The sequence below is a fragment of the Streptopelia decaocto genome (genome assembly GCF_964273445.1).
Source record: "Streptopelia decaocto genome assembly, chromosome: 4".
In the NCBI taxonomy this organism is placed as follows: domain Eukaryota; kingdom Metazoa; phylum Chordata; class Aves; order Columbiformes; family Columbidae; genus Streptopelia; species Streptopelia decaocto.
Window position 1 is genome coordinate 22208705 of NC_138658.1, and position 12154 is coordinate 22220858.

The following is a 12154-nucleotide window of genomic DNA, read 5'->3' on the forward strand; positions in this document are numbered from 1 at the left end:
ATACAACCCCTCCTGCCAAACCCAACAGGAGATGTTGAGGAGGATCCAAATGGAGTTTTTGATACCATGTGTGGTACATCTGTTTCTAATGTTCCTGCGTGCCGTTTGTCTGATCACACAAGCGCGGTTCACCTACATCCAAGTGCTGCACATGCATCTCTCCCTGAAACACCCATGGCCATTCACGGGCACAAGATCGAAAAGTTTATGTCCTGAGTAGAGAGGTTGGTTGCCCCTGCTACGCGGTGGTTCTCAACACACACCACCCTGCTTCGTGAAATGATGCACTCGGGCCGGCCACAACAGCAGAAACACAATCCCTACAAGAAGGAAAGATGTCGATTACAGAACCAGAAGATACCCACGCTGGGGGCCATCCATACAAGCAGGGCTGAGCCACGGCACAACAGCGAGGAAATGGCAACAACCTGCTCATCTCTGTCGCCTTGCGCCGGGGCAGAGGAAGGGCACCGGTACCAGCGGGCTGAGCCTGTCAGCAACCGCTGCTTCCACACAGTGTCACGCAAATAAAGAGCATTTTGGTGCGGGGGGCAGGGCCAGGCAGACATGCTCCCAAGGCCAAGTGCAGGTGTGCGCAGGCAAGTGCATGAAACTGTAATTATCTTGTCTGCTCGGGATGGGGTTTGATCTCTTATTTTTCTGTTGTGCTTTTGGTGCTTTGATGCTTTATGGATCATTAAATAAAGTTGCTGATTTTTTTCAAATACTTAAGTGCCGACCTGGCCTTCTTGAAAATTTCTTTTTTTCCTCACCTCGGCACTTTTCTACCTGCACATACGTTCACTGTGTGGATGAATGATTTAGTACACTGAGCAATGTAAAACCATCTTGTTTGGGTTTTTTTTTTCTTCCTCTTATTATATAAGCCAAGCAGAACGTAATTTGATATTCCCATGCGGTTTCACATAGTCCTTCAAAAGACTATTTAAAAATGAGGTCGACGAAAGGAAGTGTGAATGTGCAAAGGAGCAGTATTCTTTCATTGTTTACCGCTACACCCAGGTAAAGCAAACTCCACAAATAGTGAGATGCTGCTTTGCTCTGATGGAAAACCCGGACGCAGCGGGAAGACTGAATAACCATGAATTCTGCACCAGTCCCTTTGGGCTTGTGCTGTAAATGCCAACGCTGTGGCTACAGCAGCATGTAAATGTGGGGCTTTAGCTCCAGTTAAGAATGCTCAGCATCAAATATATTCTGATCCTCTAAAGTGGTAATGGAGTAAGTTAAAAATGCATAGGTGACAGCTGAAAAAGTGTTCTTCCTATACTAAGGAAGTGAGCAGAAAATTTGCATTTCCATTGATAGAATGGAGAAATTCTGCACTAACAGGCGGTGTGAGGAGAGGAGTAATTCTCACTTCTCGTTAATATTATCACCGCTCTAAATTTATTCTGGTGGATTTCAAAAACCAAAAAGCGAAAAGTCAGTTTTAAGGAGAAAAAAATAAACAAGTGCCTTTGTTGAACAAGTCTCCAATAACGTCCCTGAAAGGAAGCACTGTTGTGCAGACAACTGGCCTTTTCAACTGAGAATGCTGACAATGGGACTTTCTTTAAAAAGTCCTTTGTAAGAAAGTGCTCTATTAAAACAAAAGTAATGTAAAAATAGCTTAATTAAAAATGAAATAAAACTCAAGAGCAGTCTGCTTCTCCAGTTGGTTCAGCTCCCAATGGCTGACACTGTGTTTTGGAATATGTCTGTAGGACATGGTAGCTTTCTCGGTAAGTGCGAGTCTGTCAGCCTGTCACCTTAACCACACAAACACACCCATTTCAATAACAAATCACAGATGCTGCCTATTCTGAAGAGGATTAGAATACAACTTGAATGCAGGGGTTTGTTATGCTGCCCTGAGGTTCAGAAGTGAGTATCTTGCAAATGATATTATCACCCGTCCCCTTTCTTTCCACTCAAACACTACAACTTCCTTTGCTGGCGGGGAGCGAGTGAAACCCGATCTCTGAAGAATGAGCTATCACTGAAGCACTAATAATACTCTCCCTGCCTCCCACTAAGATTTGCAATGTTTTAATGAACAACAGAACAATATTTGAAAAATAATTCCATATGTACATTCTGTAAACAGACCTCAGGCACTTCTACAGATTTGACCTGAAGTGCACTGCACTGAACTGTACAAAAAAAAGAATTTTAAGTCAAGTACAAAGAAGTACCTTTATATGCAGGCTCTGAAAACAAGCGCTGTATGTTCTTCATGCAGCAAAGTCACCTCCCTGCCCACCCAGGATGGAGTAGGGCAGCTTTTTTCCTTTACTGCAGTTCCCCAGTTTTTACTGGGACGTGATGAGCTCGTGCTGCTGGGCTTCATCCTCTGCTCACGGGACCCCTCCTCGCGTGTACCCAAACACCGCTAAAGGTGGCTCTTGCTGTCACTCGTCCCCTGTCCCTCGCTGCAGCACGGGGCAGCCTCAGAGAGGACAGCGCCCAGGGCTCTCTTGGGGGGCACCGGGAAAAACCCCTCAGCCTAGGGAGACTATTACAGCTGGGTCACTGGCTTCCCCTGTGGGAACCCCAAAGCTCAAAGCGTCTGGAGACGTAACTCTCTGCACTTACACCATTTTACTGTCTAGAACTGGGATGCTCCCAACTGAACAGCTCAATATTACGGATACCTCTTCTGAGCTGGTCCTGTGCACCCACCACAATCCTTCAGCATCACTCTGGGCTGAGGTGCCAACAGCCTGGGTGTTTTGGGACTAAACTTTAAGTTTCCCTTGTCATTCATCACATCTGATGCATGTAAAACACACCCTCGCACTGGAATGAGACGGGGCAGTAAAAATAACCAAACAATACAGTGAAACTTGCACTCGAAAACTCAAACAAAGCTTCAAATACCCAAGATGGCTCCAAAGACTTAATACATCTTTTAAAGTCATCACTAGAATCCCAAGATTGTGTCAAAGATCACCAAATTAATTCAACTTTTATGAGCACATTGAGCACGTTAGATGTGTGACACGCTACTCCAGAATCTTTCATTGAGAAGCGACCTGCGTGACAACTCTGCGTGACACACTCATTCTGTGTCTGACTTTGGGTCACAGGTCACATCATTTCTCCTGCTGAAGAGCCTCTGACCCCACCAATAGCTCTACTGACCTTCAGTGAATCATTGAACACATTACTATTTAACACAGGAGAAGGCAGCAGAACCCAGCCCTTAATGATCTACATTTTCTTATTTTACTTGGCAACTGTCCCTAAATTCATCTGCTAACAACTTCTCTCAGATGTTCCTTTAAAAAGAATTTAATTTTTTTTCTCCCTGTTAGTTAACACAATTAAAGACCACTGGTTCACTTTAACAGAGAGACTTTTGCTTAACTTGTCTGCGCTCCCTGAGGAGTTATACTTACATCATGCATGGAGTCAAGGAGTTTAGTCAGTTGGTAGAATCTCTGCCAGCTTTGCCCAGAGTTACTTGGACATTTAGTTACCATCTTCTTTAGTTCTTTAATGTAATTTGCCCTCATTTCTTCAAATGCAGCTTGGCTTTTGAGACCATCCTTGGGAACTGTCATTGAAAAGACAGTCTTATATTAATATTAACTGTATTGCTTATGCTTTTGATGTGCATATTTAAAAAGTTACACTAGGTAATGGATGAAATAATTAAACCTTTAAGCAAAATCCATAATTTTACAGACATTGGTATGGAATCAACAACATCAGACAGATTTTCAAGTGATTCAAGCATCCTCTCCAGATCTGTGATTGAAGAAGCTGTGGCAGAGGACAAGATAACATCTCAGACACACAACACATGCTATCCTCATGCTGAAACTGTTTTTAATACAACCCAACCACACACACAAAGAGAAAAAAAAAAATCAAAAAAGCAGATGGATCAAGCATATTTCTTTAGAAGTTGAAGATGTGATTTATCATTCTTGAATGATTCCCCACACTTGGCAGAGGAGGGGAAGGTACAGGATTACAGCTGGTACGTGCAGAAATGCTACAAGAACAAGTGACACGCTCTTATGCCATCAAGTAACATCTAAAATTTCTTTGAATGTTAGTAAGCATCTGCATAACGCCTAGAACAAACAGAGCTGTTATTCTGCATGGAACAGATGACTATTTTCCAAACTGGGATCCTGACCCAGTGTTTAACGCAGACATACAGTTGCAGCCTTTAATACAAGCATTTCTAGTGTCCTGTCACAGTTCCCATCTGCCAAAGGGATCATTTCACAAATGAGCTAAAAGTAGAGTTTTTTGGTACTTTTTACTGTGACTCATCTCAGCCAGGCTAATTACAAAATGCACTGTTTCTTTACAGACTGCACATACCCTTCCACTCCAGCAGGTTCTGCCCCAAAAATAAATGCCTTACAGGATCAGGTCTCTACCAAAACCCCAAAGAGGTTATTAACAACATTAGACAAAACATTCTGGTTTTTTAATACCTGGATTGGTTGAATACTGCTTAGTCATGAAATATTTTCCTAGTCTGCATCTCTTAATGTTAGTCCACAGAAGGAAAATGAAATATTACACTGTACAGAGGCAAATTTATTTTCTAAGCGAGTCAGAAAGCCAAGTCAGGGTAAGATAAACAGGAGGTTACTTATTAAAAAAATAAAAAAGAAAAAAGGTGATCTTCCAATTTAGCTTAGTCTGACTTAACTTTTTGACAGCAGCTGTCTTGTTCATCCATTCCCTTTTCCTTCAAATCCTGTGAACTGCCTTCTATCCCAACGCACTCACACCATAAGCAGGTAACAACTGCCCAAATGGCTCTGGAGTAGGACCTTCGGAAAAAGCACCAGTCTCTTCTCTCAGCACTATCTACCAGAGCAACTTAGCAATCGAGAAGAAGGAGGAGCTCTACTGCCACATGAGCACCAAAGACTTGCGACCATCACGTGCTGGAAGGGGCCACAAGGAGGAATCTTTAGAAAAAGCCTAGAAGGTAACACGCCAACCTGCCTACCACTTGGTAAATATTAAATATTTATATTATATAAACATAATGTTTTATTTTTAAATTCTAGGTGCCAAATCTCTCAGTCAGACAGACAGAAGAAACTGTCTGGAACATATGTACAAATTCAGCTCAAGCTGAATGAATACAGAGACATCAATCAAGATGAGCAAAGCCACCGGAGCATACTGTGGCCCTGACACAAAATGCACAGGCTTTACAGTTCCTTTAATATTTACAGGCCTGTTTTCCTACATGCTGCTTGAAGACTGTTAGAGCCACTCCTTCTTCATCTACTACCATGTATTTTACTGTTCTGTCTGAAAATTATTATACCATCACCCCCGCCAGTTTATTAAGAAAGAAAGACCACAAATAAAGAGAACTCAAGCAAAACATGAAATTCTGGAGGATTGCCCAGTGTTTCTGATTTTGCTTATTAAAAGCAGCAATGCTTTTGGCAAGCTCCCAAAATCTATGGTCTGTGGAAAGCAAGAAAACAATTGAGTTGTAATGTGTGGTTTCTTCCACATGTAAATGGAGTGAAACTTCCTTGATGTGGTCATCATGAAAGTTTCAAAGTAACTTGTACTCTGCTCATCACGCGATTCAATAAAAGAATTTTTGATGAAAACAAACCTGGTGTTTTGTGTCATAAGGTTGGATCAAGGTGGAATCATTTGAAACCAGGTTTGCTGCCCTTCACATGATGCTTACTGGGTTTTATCACTGTCTGCATTTCCATTCTTCTCTCCTCTCTTTCTCTCTAACGTAAATATCTTGATTCTCCCAAAACAAACTATTTTTAGTAGGTGACTGTAGTGTGTGTTTCAAAGGGACCCAGGCAGCTGATGTTAACTGGCCAGGCTGATCCTGCCTAACAGATTCTCACAATGAAGTCAGTGAATATCCTCAAGAAGGTAGAATAAAAAATACCTAGCTTAAAAAAATTTGCTGTGTTTTTAGAATGCCTTTAGGCTCTTTTTCTGAAGATTCTCCCCTTTTAGGGCTGATTAAAAAGTAGCAGAGCCTGATCTCCAACCCAGAAACGCTCTCAAGAAAATTTTGGGCACTAGACCCCACCTGAGCACATCCACATGAAGCTTAGTTGGTTGCTTCTGGGAAAGACTGGAGTGACAGCCTTCAAAAAAGCCCATTTACCCCCACAGGGCTACCCCAGAGCATGTCAGGTCCCCACAGTCCCAGTTCCCCTAGCAGACCATCTCCTCAACCCCTTGGTGGAGCAGGACTTGGGGTCCAGACCCCACAGGCTGTGACACAAAGTGCTCCCCAGCTGGTGGCATGTCTCCCCCAGCATTCCTGCTCCCTGGGAGCTGGAATGGCTTCCATGAGAGGGAAGGAGGGAGACAGCCAAGGCCCAAGATCCTACAGCCCCAGGAGGCTCCTGTTAGCCCATCCAAATCCCTTCCAGCCAGGATGGGAACTGCAGCTTCCTATCCTCCTTCACAGGCAAGCACTTCAACCACAGAGTTCCCAGCTGGGTGGGATGTGCGAGGTGTGAAGGAAAGGCACTGCAGACAGGGAGAAAGCGCCCATCCCACCACCTCGCCTGGAGGGGTTGCCACTTGGAGTTGCTGGATGCTACAAATCCCTCTGTAGGCATCTGACTCCACCTGCAGCCAACATGTCCACGTCAGGGCTGGGGACTCGGGAGGCTCTGGGGTGTCTAAATCCATCGCTGCATCAGCCCGCTCTGCCTCCCTTTACTGGGGAGGGTGCCACGGGCACCCTCCTGCGTGGCACAACTAATGCCTGTCGCTTGCCATTAGCTTCTTCTCTCAGCTTGCTAGGGCAGAGGATGGGGTGATGGGAGAAGACAGCAAGATCTCAAAGGCCACACTGGGCTCCCCTCACCACTGAATGGGGAGACGCTCTGCGCAGCACGAGCCTGGGCAGCCCCCGGACCCGGCAGCCTCGGGTGTGCGTCCTGCTGCTGGTGGCCACAACAACCACAGCGGCTCCTCTGAGCTCCTGCTCCTCCTCTCCCCACGCCATGTCCCCATATCCAGCCTCCTTCTGCCCGCGGAATTCCTGCCTGATGAGTTCACTGAAGCGACATCATGAACGCCCAGCTGACGCGTTATCTCGTGATGGTGTCACTGAGTGGATCCCACAAAAAGGAGTGTCGTGTGATTGCCCACAAGAAAGTTTGTTTACAGGTAAGCGTCTCTTTCATCAAGACTGATGGAAAAGTAACATACAAACTGCCTGTGTATTTATATGATTATACCAGAGTGGGAGATTTTCAGTATTTTCAGCAAGATAAGATCAAGAGATCTGCTAATTACTAGACGGTGCTCTAACAAACACATTCAAGAGGAAAATAAAGCATGTTCTGCCATTTATTAAACATTCAGAGTCCTGTAAAAAGGTTTACCATTTGCAATTCACTTGGCATTGGCAAAGTTCCCATTTTGCACTACAGGCAATGTACATCTTTCACTCTCAAAGCTGACATTAATTCACCCAAACTGGTGGCTTTGAGCGTTGAGTGGTTATTTCTCCCCAGTCACCACAGCCATTGTACTTTCTGGGCACACCTGGCAGACTCGAGAGGTTCCTGCACAGAGAGGGGGCCAAAGCCCCTTGCCAGGCTGCTCCTGCCCCTCCAATGCACATTCAAACTACTAAGATGCTTCCCATGCTAATGGAGAGTGAGACCTGCAAATAAGCCCTAAGAGATAAAACCAGGCTTTTGCTGTGGCCCCGCTGGAAACAGTTTGGCTCTTTTGTCACAGCAGTTAAAATCACTGCACCTCTTTGTGAATTGGACTATTCTCAAGTATCCCCACATGACCATAAAGCTAACTTACCTGTGCTTAACAGCAGCAGAACTTTCATTATAGTGTACTCCTCAAAGCTAAGCTGCAAGCGAACAAACTGCAGACTGATCTGGTGCATCCCCTGGCAGAGCTCAAACATCGCAGACTGGCGCATTCGTTCCCTGCAAAGACAAAGAAACAATATCCAGAGGGTAAATATGGGAGGGCATACGAGCATGGGGCAGCCCACGCGCGAGCAAGTCGAGGTGTGACCTGGAAACCATACACTGATGGGCGGAGGTCGGTGAGACACACCAGAGCTGCAAATTTCAGGTTAGGGAGGGGAGCTGGGGACTACGGGGATGAAGCAGGAGCCCCGCCAGCCCCAAAATGCTGCCTGGTCCCCGTGTTCCTAGGCTGGCAGAAAAACCCACTGCCTGGGAGCTTTGAGGGACCCAGGTGGGCACTGCTTTGCTCAACTCCTCTGCTACCCAGCAGACCACAAGCAGCATCATCAACAACCACCCTAAAAGGAACAGCAACACAATTACTTTGAGTTTTATACAGCAACAATGTTAATGAACTGGCAAAAATGTTTTTAAAATGTGTCTGAATTGTCAGTGTTTGTTCAGCTCTGCCCTGTCTGAGCCTGCTGAAGGGGTCAGGACTGGTGCAATATGTTGCATTTATGTTCTACATGATACATCCCCCATCAGTTGATGTACCGGTGGCAACAGGCTTCAGAAGCGTCTGGTGCAGAGAGGAGCTGAGGGAAGGGATGGCCAAGGAGGACTGACAGCCTCAGCCCTGCAGCAACTCGTGGGGGTCAGCCCTGGCCCCCTGGCCCCAGCCCAGCAGCCTCCAGCCACAGACAGCGGGACCAGCCGTGGCAAAGAGCTCGGCTGCCCACCACACACAGCCAGAGGGGCCCTGGGATCTCCACCCTTCCACCAGAGACATCTTGACTCTTCTCACCCTGAATAACAGTCTCGTAAAAATATGGCTGGCAGGTCTGGAAAATGGGAAAGTGGTTTAACAAAAATTAAAACAACAACAACAACAAAACGCATGGCTTTATGCCTACTGAGGAGTTCGAAGTTAAAGAATGATGGGGCTGACCACTGCCTCAGCCAGCAACACTCTGCATCCTACCCGAGTAGCCTCCATTTTAAAATCTCTGATTACTACTTTTCCTGAAAACGTAACAGCTCTGCCTCCCTGGATGAAAGCATAGGAACAAGGAGAAATGATTTCCAAGCCACTAAAGTTCTTGCTAATATACTACACTGGACCTCCCACAGGGAATTATTAATGTTAGTCAAATTGTTGCAATAGTCTCTTATTCAAATGCTGAAACATTAAAAAATTGTGTCTATTTTTTTTTTTTCCCACAATACTGATCTAAGAGAGTTAGGAATAAAGGAATATATAATAAAACTAGCTCATTTATTAATACAGATTTTTGCTTATTAAATTGTAGAATAATAAGGATACATGACTTGTATCCAGTTTACGCTTTTTTTCCCTCTAAATATACATTTAGCTTCAGACCCTATCACTCTTCTCTATACCGCACAAGTTTCAGGTAGAATTAGTAAGGATTTTGTTATACTTCTAAAGCCACTATCCCAAGCCCCAAAAGCTACAGCAAAGAGTCCCTGAGAATTGTCTGTCTCATTTTGAAACTACAATATATACAGGCAGTTAGATGAGGTGCTATAATTGTTCAGTGACCACTGCTTTTTTAATTGCTCAACAACAATTGTCTATATTTCTTCAAACATTTTTTCACATAATTGGGGAACTGGATGAAGTTCAGCTAATTATTTTAGCCAAGCAACTGCCTTTTCAAATATACAAATTGGCTAGTGAAAGAGAAGAACCATACTGTGTGCAAACAAAGACTGATGTAATCTTCCTGGTGTTTTATTTCACTACTGCCAGAGCAGATTTTATTTTCCTCCTTAATACTAATAAAGTGGACTCCCCATTGTTATATGGGCTCCGCACTTTCCCCCCGCTCCACCCTCTGCTTCAGACTAAGAGCTTCCAGCTTGCCTTTTTTTTTTTAAAACTTAGTAGTAGTAGTAATACCATGTTTATTTTATTATGCATCTTCCCAAATTACCCAGTCCGAGTCTAGGACACAGATAACGGTGGCTCCTCACTGAGCTCTTGCAGAAGTCTCAGATGGATACATACTAAAGCTGGAAGGCAAATGACAAAGGGATTTTTATATTAAAAAAAAAAACCCAAACATTTTAGTGCATACCTCAAACTGCTGAAGACTAGCACGATTCAAAACAAGAACAGTGTATTGCATGTTCAATTTCTCCAACCTCAGGACATGAAGCAGCTGCCACAGTCCCTGCTCGTGTTTGGGCTCCACAGACACAAGAAGCACCAGAACTTTCATCTGATACCACAACCCACACAGCAAATAAAAGGAAACGTTTCAAGGTTTTGTCTCAGCCTTCTTATGCTTTCACCAAACTGCGTGGAAAAACAACTCTGACAGCGTATCCTGACTCAAAACCTTTTACATTGCATTGCACTTTGTGACATCTTACATTTATCTCTTATGTTTTTCTTCCTATTTGTTTTGCTTTTATATGATTGCCTAAATAGAAGAATTTTAGTAAATGTGAGGTTTTGTTTGTTGTGTCTGTTTTTTATATATTTTGTCTTTTACCTGCTTCAAAATATTGATCTCTACCCTCAAAGAAAACCTCATGGCATTGTTTGTAGCAAGAAAAGAATATACACAGAAGAGTTACTAAGCAGTTTAACACACAGCAAACCTGTAATTTCAAATCAGTTTCCCTCCTGAAAATAAATTCAGCTGAATTATCACTTATTTACAAATTATTACTAGCTACAAATTATGTGACTTAATACATGACTCTGTTTAACATGAGATAACCATTTTGTGGGAGTTTACAGTATTCAACTTTGCATTTGATTTTTAACTCACACAGTGTAAAAAATAAGCATACACAACCTTTGGAAAATTCATGTGCTGACATTGCAGATATCCCAATCCCATGAGAGTAACAAAAAAATAAAGCAATAGCTCATACATTAAAAGAGATGGGACATATAGAAAAAAGGGCATGTCAACATAACATGAACAAAGTTATTTCCTCCTTATCAAATGCCTCCTCTAAGAATAAACACCACCAAGTCATCACAAATGCCATTATCACCATGGGGAAAATTAAGACAAACTTCTACGTTGCCTTTCTCCCCACCCACTTTTATTTTTTCTTTTTTTTAAAGAGGAAATAAAAGCAAAACCAACCAACACCCGTTCTACTTCTGACTCAGCATATAAACCTCTTGACATGGAAATGCAGAACATATAAGGGCATGTGTCCTTATGGGGAGATTTAAGAAGATGCGTTCTTACATTGAAGTAACAAAAGGCGTGGAGCCAAAACTCCGAATCTGCTGCATGGATACGCATTCAAAAGCGGCATCATTAGCTCAGTTTAACTTAATCCTCCTTCATAATAATACGCTTTAAATTTTACACCTTAAATTAATCCATCTTAAGTTCCCTGAGTATCTCCTTTACAGGCTTAATTTAATGCTGGGCTCACGTTCTGCTCGACCTTTCCTGAGCCGCGGTGCTGGGAACGGGCAGGGGAGCCACATCCAGCCTGTGACCCCCAGCTACTGCCCTGTCTGCTCCTGCACACCCTCTTTGGCCACCCGTACCTCATGTTACCTGGTCACAGACTCGCTCACCATGTCCCCGCTTTGGCCTCCTTTCCCCCAGGAGGAAGACGAGGTGGGTGCCTCCGTGGGCGGAACTCCCAAGGCACCCCAGCCGCCTTGGTGGGAAGAGGGGGTTTGTTCCTGCTGTTGGGTTTCTCTCAGTGAACCACAGCAAATGTATTCCTAGTTGAGAGACTTCTTGGTACCTCCCCTGAGTCTGTCTTCTCTTTCTCCTCACTTTATCCGGGATCTCTCCCTAACCACACACAACCTCTTGTGTCCCTGTCTCTCATCCCTGCTGCCCTTATTCCCACACTGATTCCAGATTTCCTTTCCCTTCCACAGACGGGCTGCGTGATGACCAGCTCTGTGGTACCAGCCCAACACCTCAGCCTATTCCACCCTCAGCATCCCCAGGGAGCTGAATAGGTGGATGAGAAGGTGGCAAACAAACCCAGCTCCTGCTGTTCCCCTACTCCGATGAAGCAATTGTCTTCTTACACAGAGGTAAGTGACACAGCAAGCGGCTTGAGCACCCAACCAAAATGGGACAAATGCCCCAAATCACACAGGACAGCCCACCCAAGTACAACAGAGATGTAGGATTTGAGCAGTCACACCAGGAAGAAAATGGTTCAAGACAAGGCATCCTAAAAATCAAATCAGTCGTAGA

At 44.2% G+C, this 12154-nt stretch overlaps 1 protein-coding gene across 3 annotated transcripts in view; it reads right to left on the reverse strand.

The window, feature by feature from the left end:
* NR3C2 (nuclear receptor subfamily 3 group C member 2) overlaps window positions 1-12154 on the reverse strand; it is a 204189-nt gene that overhangs the window by 6213 nt on the left and 185822 nt on the right. For all 3 annotated transcript variants that reach the window (XM_082050436.1, XM_082050435.1, XM_082050434.1), the window contains 2 exons: window positions 7813-7943; window positions 3405-3562 (listed from right to left, as the gene is read on the reverse strand). In XM_082050436.1, coding sequence (XP_081906562.1) covers window positions 3405-3562; window positions 7813-7943 — 289 coding nt within the window. The remainder of the gene's footprint in view (window positions 1-3404; window positions 3563-7812; window positions 7944-12154) is intronic.